This window comes from Triticum aestivum, chromosome 7A (genome assembly GCF_018294505.1).
Source record: "Triticum aestivum cultivar Chinese Spring chromosome 7A, IWGSC CS RefSeq v2.1, whole genome shotgun sequence".
Taxonomy (NCBI): Eukaryota; Viridiplantae; Streptophyta; class Magnoliopsida; order Poales; family Poaceae; genus Triticum; species Triticum aestivum.
The window spans coordinates 698714131-698722695 of NC_057812.1; the positions used below are offsets into that span (position 1 = coordinate 698714131).

At 43.3% G+C, this 8565-nt stretch overlaps 1 protein-coding gene across 1 annotated transcript; it reads right to left on the reverse strand.

The window, feature by feature from the left end:
• Window positions 1-3410: 3410 nt before the first annotated feature.
• On the reverse strand, window positions 3411-8565 carry LOC123153773 (magnesium transporter MRS2-B). The gene is made up of 6 exons (XM_044572727.1): window positions 8549-8565; window positions 7013-7811; window positions 4594-4722; window positions 4150-4491; window positions 4002-4049; window positions 3411-3791 (listed from the first exon to the last, which is right to left on the reverse strand). The coding sequence occupies exons 1-6, from the start codon at window positions 8563-8565 to the stop codon at window positions 3561-3563; spliced, it is 1566 nt and encodes a 521-aa protein (XP_044428662.1). The 3' UTR covers window positions 3411-3560.

An 8565-nucleotide genomic window follows, 5' to 3' on the forward strand; every position in this document is an offset into this window, starting at 1 on the left:
GTGGAATGTTCAACACATTTCTACCTCAAATCCACGCAGTCAAAGATCTGAACCATGCGTTCAGAAGATTTGCATCACATTGCAAATAACCTGCCAGATTCATTTACTGACTATAAAGGTGTCACACAATCCTATAATCTTGCAAAAATATGCCTGAAAGAGTGATGGTACCAACAAAATTCACTCCACTCCCTGTTCATAGCAACAAGGGGAGATGTATAGCAGAAGTACATCAGGATTCAGCTTCCCGCAAGCAAGGATATCAAGGCCTGTGAATCAGTAAATGCAAGTCAACTTCACGTTGACAGACACCTATGGGTAGTATACACCCAGTGGACGGGAAACCTCCACCAACCCAGGTCATAGTGCACACAATGACCGGGACATCGGAATACCCGACTCAATCGCATTGGGAAATCGCGAGCAGTCACCATGGGTAACGATATTTCCATCAACTATATATTGATATATAGATTCTGGAGAATCATATAACCGGAAGTCTACAATTGTCGACATACATTTCTCAACTAGATTGCAAAAACCGTTCAAATGATTCAGATCCAAAGACCATGGCCATGGCAAAGTGTGAACAACACTCGGACTGAACTCAAGCAAAGGGTATAATCTAGGTAGAAATGATCTTGCTCAATAATGGGAAGGTATTCATAAGCAATACCTACACCAGTTTTCTTCTGGAAACGAAATTGAGAACAATAAGGTGGTGAAACATAGAGCAAGTATTGTAGCACAAGGGTTCATGCAGATACCCAACTATTCTCCAGAGGTGGAATCTCTTTCCGATAACTTATATCATTGGCAGTACAAAATCATCTATCTCTGCAGTTGATAGATGTAGTGATTACATATCCATGTCGATCACTAGATTCAGACATATATGATTGATTCCCGATGGAGTCTCAATTCTGAATCGAAATACAAAATGCAACATATATTGTGTAAAACCGGTAAGCCACCATACGACTTATTGTTGTTGGTACATATGGTAGAACCGACGTAGTGAGGTCCTTATACACAAGGATTACTCCTACAATGATGAGTATCCATGTGTTGTGTGTCTGCAATGATGACACATGTAATCATCTAAGTGACGGACTTGAAAATAAGGATTTGGGTAAACCAAAATACTGCTCGTTACTGCAACTTGAGCACCTTCATTCATACATTATGGTATACTATGTTGTCTATATCCAAAATATATTGGAGAAATTCATTGTGGACAAATTGTATCTATCCACAACTCTCATGGTAGTTCATTCTCTAGACGTAGAGAAAGATCTATTAGACCAAGAGATGATGGAAATGAGATATTGGGACTCAACGTTCCATAATGCCATTCGGATCCACCAAACAAATTGATTGGTACTCAAGAATATCTTTCAATATCTTCAAGGCATGAAACATCTTGTCCTGGTTTTTCAGTTTTCGGAGAAATCTGAACTGAACATCAATATCATTGGATACATCGATCAGATCCCCACTATCAGATTATAGACAAGTTTAGTGTTCCTACTAGGTGTGGTAGCCCTCTCATGAAGAGTCTTCAGATCAGACCTCATGGCTACATTCACCAACCATTATCTCAACGATAATGTTTCTTGTGTTGCCCGGATGCAAACAAGTTACATAATAAGCAATATCACTATATTGCATATCTTGCAAGTCAAATCATGCGACTGATTTGTTCAGCGGGTCTCTACCAACTTCCATGTTTTGGTATGTGACGGCTTCGAATTTTTGCAAGAATCAGGGGGAGTATCTTCCTAAATTGTTCCTGTTCAATGCATCATATTATACTCTTTTTCCCTTCATGAGTTTACTTTACAGGTTCTCATAAAGGTTTTTAATGAGGTAATATCAACATGAGATCATATGTCATACTTTCTGTTTTCCCCACCGGGGTTTTTAGGAAAGTATATACGACATATTTATTGTCCTCTAAACTCTATGGGCTTTCTCGTATTGAGTTAAAAGAGACAATAACCATTATATGTTGCATCATTTTCTTCTTATTTTTTCCACTGGGTTTGAAGGAGTTTTAGCAACATATGAAACATCTATCTCCTCATATTTTTTCCGCAGGGTTTTTAATGGAGCTTCTCAAGATGATGATACTTACACTGACAAGCATGGATTAGGGGGAGTGTTAGGATTTAATTAATCCTATTAATCCCTACTTTTTCTAAAGGAGGCAGTTGCCTCGTGTCCCTTCGAAAGACACCCCTTCGGGGGCTATATATATGTGTAACACATCATCAATGAAAACAAGGATTCATTTTTACTTCTCTGTCTCTCTCGTTTCTCTTTAATAGTTAGAGTATCCACAATCAGATTTGGCAAATTCGGTCCCTTAAATGCTCGTGGACGTGTCCGCGGGCACTAACCAGGCACGTCTCATATTTCTTTTTTCACATACAATTTTTTCATATTCATCCTCTAAATCCATACAAAACCATGCAGAATATATAGCTACGTACTACATTTTTACTATTCAAATTTTGTCATTGGCGGCGATGGCCGGAGCCGCCTGCGCCGAAGCCGGAGCTGCCAGCGTCGGAGCCTGCGCTGCCTGCACCGCCTCCATCTGTTGCCGACGGCGACGCTTGGCCTCTGCAGCCGACTCCATGCGGATGGAGTTCAGGATGGCGTGCTGCTCCAGCCACACGCCCACGTCCTCCTCCATCATCGGCGCCGCCTCGTCCCCCACATCCAGCAACACTGCCTCCTCCTCTTCCTCCTCCACCGGCTCCTGCTCCTCCTCTTCGCCCCCCCCCCCCCCCCCCCCCCCCGGCACCTCCTCCTCAACCTCTTCGGTTCCAGAGGTAGCCTCGCTTCCCTACGGATCTGCACCTGCTCAAGGAAGGGGTCGTCTGGGTCAAAAAATCATGAACAGATAGTGATCAAGCAGTCCGCCTGGGCATATGAGGCGAGTTTGAGAGGTCCGGTTGTAGATGCTCTTACGACACCTAGTTGTCAAGAATCTTGAATTGTTCTGAATCATTAGTTATGTAAATTTTTGATTGCATCTAACTTCATATTTGACTATTGAGATTTTGTTCATCGGACATGCATTTGTCAATCAAAAAATTTATACCTCAAATGTTTCGCCCCGGCTAAGTTCAATTCCTGGATCCGCCACTGCTTACATGTACCGACGAACTAGCCGGAGCACAAATTACACAAGCTGCTACTATGTACAATTAGTTTTTCCCAAATGGAATTGGAAGAAAGCCATATATATACTCGGCATACTCTTAAAAGTATGCCCATACAAGAATTTTATATCTATAACCACCCCAACAAATACCTGTTTTATTAAGAGGCGAAATATTTGGAAGGATGGAGGGTTAAGACTTGAGAACTATTTCTATAACAACCCATTTACAGCAGAGTAAGGGAAAAGAAATATGTTTCATTTGAATTTGTAATAGGTACACGGCAAGCCTCTGAAAGAATGTTGATTTACATGGATTCAGAGCTTTTTGATCAAGTACCTTGACACAGAATAGAAGGTTGAGTCCGCATAATGGGGGAGCTTATATCTACAGGGGCATCAGTCTCTTGTACTTGAAGAACCAGACGAAGAAGCAGAAGATGAAAGCGCCAACCACTCCAGTAATGATCAGCACCCACTGGAATGCATTCTGGATGCTGAAAACGTCGGTCTCGAAGTTCATCCCGAATACCCCCGCGACCACTCCGAAAATGGCGACGACAAATGTTGCAGTTGTTAGCAGAAGCTCAAACTGGATCAGCTGATTCCGGACGTTGTCCTGGGAACGGGAGGATCAAGATTAGCTCGATTAGTATGGAGACCAGCAGGCAGCAGTATGTGAAATGCATAGATCCTACGTGCATTGTCCCGGGAACAGGAAACTCAAGGTAATTCAGTTAGTTCAGAACAGCAGGCATCAGTACGTGAAATGCATAGATCCTACGTGCTGGTAACTTGAATGAGAAGAGTGCGAGATATGCTGATGTACCAGCTGAATGTTGATAAAATCTTCGGTGTCATCAATATACTCCTTCAGCTGAAAGAAGGAAATAATTAATCATACACCTTCAACTCCAAGTTATAGAAAATAATAATAACAAGATATCGTGCAATTTTGAATAAAGGCGACTCATTACCGAGGTCAGCTTGTTAAGAGTGCTGTCGATGACTACAAAATATGCTTCCAGTAACATTTCAAGCTCCTCAATATGTTCAGTCACTGAGTTATCTGAGCTCTTTACACTATCATGTCTACTTCTACACAAGCTGTAGGTTTTCTCCAACTTCCGTGATTCTGTGGGTGAAGAGACTGGAGACACAGGAGCTGAAACTGAAGTCCCAGCGGCTGCCGCGTTGAAGGTTGCCAATGACTGATCACCAAACACAGATGATGATTCCATCCTCATCTTTTTCTCGGTAAGATACATCTCAGCCATATCTCCATCATCATCCATTAGTTGTTCTATTTCATCCCTGACCTATTGCAGGATACAATGGCAATTATATAGCAGGAAAAAACTTAAGAAACAGATTATCTGAAGAAAAAGAGAAGCATGATTCCTATCAGAATGCAAATTTACCTTCTGAACTCTTCTGGTCAGAGCGACTAGTCTACTTTTTAGCCGCCGAACGCGTTCCAGATTTAGAGTACTAATTTTCGATGTTAGCTCGTCCAGTAAGGGATATGCTTCAATTTCCAATTCTGCTGCCTGAGAAAGGCAAAAATGCAGATTCAGACATGCTCCAATTTGAACTGATATCAAGGAGATCATCATGTTTTGGTGCAATAAATATTATTTCCAATGAACTTCATGAGGTAAGAGGCTGCCGACCTTCAGTGATACAAATTATGTTTTCATAGCTAAATAGTAAAGATTAATAGCATATAAGTTAGCATGAGCTATCTATGAGTATCTCAAAGAGCATGAACTGTACAACGTGTAACCTTTGTCACTTCTGCAACAAGAAAAGCTAGAGAATCACTGCAGCATTGTTTATAAGGCGTCCTGCTTTAGACACTTAAGCATCGCTTAAGCGATAAGGCGCCCTGGCAGCGCCTTAGAAATATGCCCACTTTAGCTTCAGGCGCTTAGGCGTCAGGGCGGGTGGTGCTCGCCTTAGGTCGCTTTACCGCCTTATAAACAATGCAGTGCAGACATTGGTACATAATCATGTTCAGGTGAAGGTTCTTGTATGAAGTCATTACAAGATATTATTTGTCAATAATAAAAGCTCTCAATGTCCTGGTTAGCAGCTTTGTGAATAAACTACGAACAAGCTATTCTTGCATCCATTCGCTAATTATTGACTACTGTTTTTTCAAACCAAAAGCATAACTTCCATAATACATCCCAAACTACAGTGTGAAACTACAGTTGGAGCACAGCAGTACACAGTTAATCTCTTCTTTGGATTGTTGTGCACTGGTGCTACACTGGAATAATAATGTACTCCCTCTGTCTCATAATAGAAGAGCGTTTTTTACACTAGTGTACTGTCAAAAACGCTCTTATATTATTGGACAGAGGGAGTAGTTGTGAAGAATATTTACCAACTCTAGTAAAAAAATCGTTGTTATATTCCCATCAGATAGTTGTCAACTGATCTATATACTAGAAAAATACTACATTCAAAGTGCCATTAAGAAAAAATAGCTATGTCAAGCAAAGCATAAATCTACTCCAGTTCTCTTGCAGGCAATGTTAGCTTACTCAATATCAAGATTAAATAATGAATTGCATATTTTTCTACCAAAAGAACATCATTGGCTGGTCTAGCAAAAGAGAAGTCAAATACTAATGTCCGTGTTAAATATTTCTGTATAACCTCATTACACAGTTCAAACAGTTAATTTTTTTTCCCATTACAGAAGGTGTCTCCAGTCCCATATAGTGCCTCATAAAAACTCCCAAATCAAAGTATGCAATTATAACTATATCCAACCGGCAAAAACCTCGCACAAGAATACCACATTGGAGAGGGTTGAGGTATAAGCATACTCCCTCCAATTACTGAACAAGTATTTCTGGTGAACATAGAATCAATTAAGCTATTGGAGATTGATAATGTAGTGACAAGATTTTAACAGAGAAAGAATCATTGTAGTGGTTATAAAGGGGGGAAGGCATCAAAGAGAACGCCTGCAGAAGGAAAGAATATGCACATAGGAAGGCAGTGACTTCTTAAACAAGAAATCGTCACATCTAAACACTTACATAGTGAGCCTTTTCCATTCAAAGATCTATGTTGGTAGGACTTTTCTTCTTAGGCCTATATTTCTCATTCCAATTTTAAATCAGCTTAGACTTTCATCCCCTTTCTAATGCATAATGCACCACAGATGTTGAAATTTCAAAAGGAAAAGAAATGCCACGACCTGAATCTTTAATTACAGATGTAGCAGACTGATGCTAACTATTCATTAAATTCTTTAGTACACCTCCAAAGGGAGGCAGGAGATAAAACTGCAACAATCAGTTATAATTTTGATCCAGCTGACACGGAGGAGCAAACCTATAATCCATTGTTTGGTTAGGGGGCAAGGGAGTTGAGGAGGGAAGGGGAAAGGGAATTAAGGAGGCCAATTCTCACGTACCTCTTCCCTGGTGCCCTACTAATGCAAGTGGGATAGAACTTCCTCTCAAATCCCACACACATACACCAACCATGGGTTTGGGACTAATAACCGATTTCCTGAAGCATAATCCCCCAATAAAGTCCCATTCCCTTTCCCCAAAGTAGCCAAACACGCTTTGTTTCTTGGGGATCCAAGGCACTGACCCCAAATTTAGTGTTTGCCTTACCCACCATGACATCACTTAGTATCTAGTATCAGACATTCGGATGAACTTAGCCCACTCCAATTCTACGATCAAATTAAACCGCAGTATTGCAGAAAATCTATACTACAATAATTATGGGATCGTCGTACCATGACTAATAAGTAATCACAACAGAAGTATATACAGTGATTTTAGAGAGGGAGGGTGGCGTGGGTACCTGGGCGTCGAGGAAGGAGCAGGCGGCCTCGAGGGCGAGCTCGAGGGCGCGGAACTCGAAGGGGAGCTCGTCGCCCTCGGCGCGCTGGAGGAGGCGGCGCTGCAGCTCGGCGGCATACTGGAAGACGTAGCTGTCGAGGGAGTTGAGGAGGAGCACCTCGTCGGCGGTGATGACGCAGCGGATCTGCTCGAGGTTGACGACGATGGCGCGCTCGCGGCCGAGGACGGTGGAGGGGTAGACGAAGAGCGGGTCGAGGAGGCGGAGGTCGCGGGCGGGGAGCTCGCAGCGGCGCATCATGGTGGCCTTGTCGACCTCGAGCGTCTGCACGGAGGCCGTGGCGGCCTCGACGCGGATCCAGCTGCGCGTGCCGCCGCCGCGCTTCTTGAGGTTGGGCACGTCGAGGCCGCCCGGGAAGCGGCGGCCCCCGGCGAAGGAGGCGGCCCCGCCCCCCGGGGTGCCGGCGCCGGTGCCGGTCCCGGAGTGGGGCACGGAGGGGAGCGCGGGGGACGAGGCCGACGCGGCGTGCGACGGGTACGCGTAGGGCTGGTGGTGGAGGAGCGGCTGCTTGACGGCGTCCGCCATGGCCGGCGCCGCCCGCCGCCGAGGGGCGTGATTGGTTTGGGCGCGGCGGTGGGGGATGGGATGGGCTCCTCCCTCCCGGCTGTGGGGTCTTTTCGCGGATGGGCCCCTGGGGAATCCGGGATTTGGAGGGCGGTTCGTGCCGCGTTGCGGGCTTGCGGCACGCGCTGGCAGTTGGGTTGTGTGGAGTTCAATGCGCTCAAGTGCTGCTGGATCTTTTCTTCGTCAGAGAATCTCTTGTTTTCTGAGAGATTTGTTTTTTTTTTTGAGGGTTGAGAGATTTGTTTTTGTTTGGGAGAGAATTGCGAGAATCCCAACCACACACATAAACAAAGTTTCTTCAGATTTTTCTTTCTTTAAGATCTTATATGACTTTATTCAAACTCGATTAAAACTCACATGCAATGCTTTGGATCATAGATCCGGAAAACTACATGGTAGCTGCTAGTATAACTGAAAACTACGATTAATTAATGTTGTGTTATTTATATTTGGGAGCGCAACTCATTATCAACCTCTTGTGTAAATGTTCATGTTACTGTAAGAAGTGTCCTTGAGAATTTTCATGCGAAACGGAATAACAGTGCTTCATTGGTAAAAAAAAATTAAGTGAAATATCTAGAGGGCAACATTTGGCGTTTGACTTGTTTCTTTTGTATATACAAATCAAAATGCTTAAGTATTTCCCCTAAAATTTTGCAAGTAGAATTTAGGTGTGACAATGAACACATATATTTTTCACATTATTTTGAAATTTTTAAAATACGTTTTTGGCGCGCGTGAGCATATGCTCCCTAGAGCCAAATTGAATTTCTGCATACTAGCACATTGCACAATATGTCTACATCTAAAACGATATGTATTTGCTAACTAACCTGCAACTGCAAAACTGAGCGGCCAGGGTTTCTATTTCCCTCTTGCATCCTTGGCAGCTAGGGCAAACTCTCCCCTGCATACTTTGTCGGCGAGCCCAT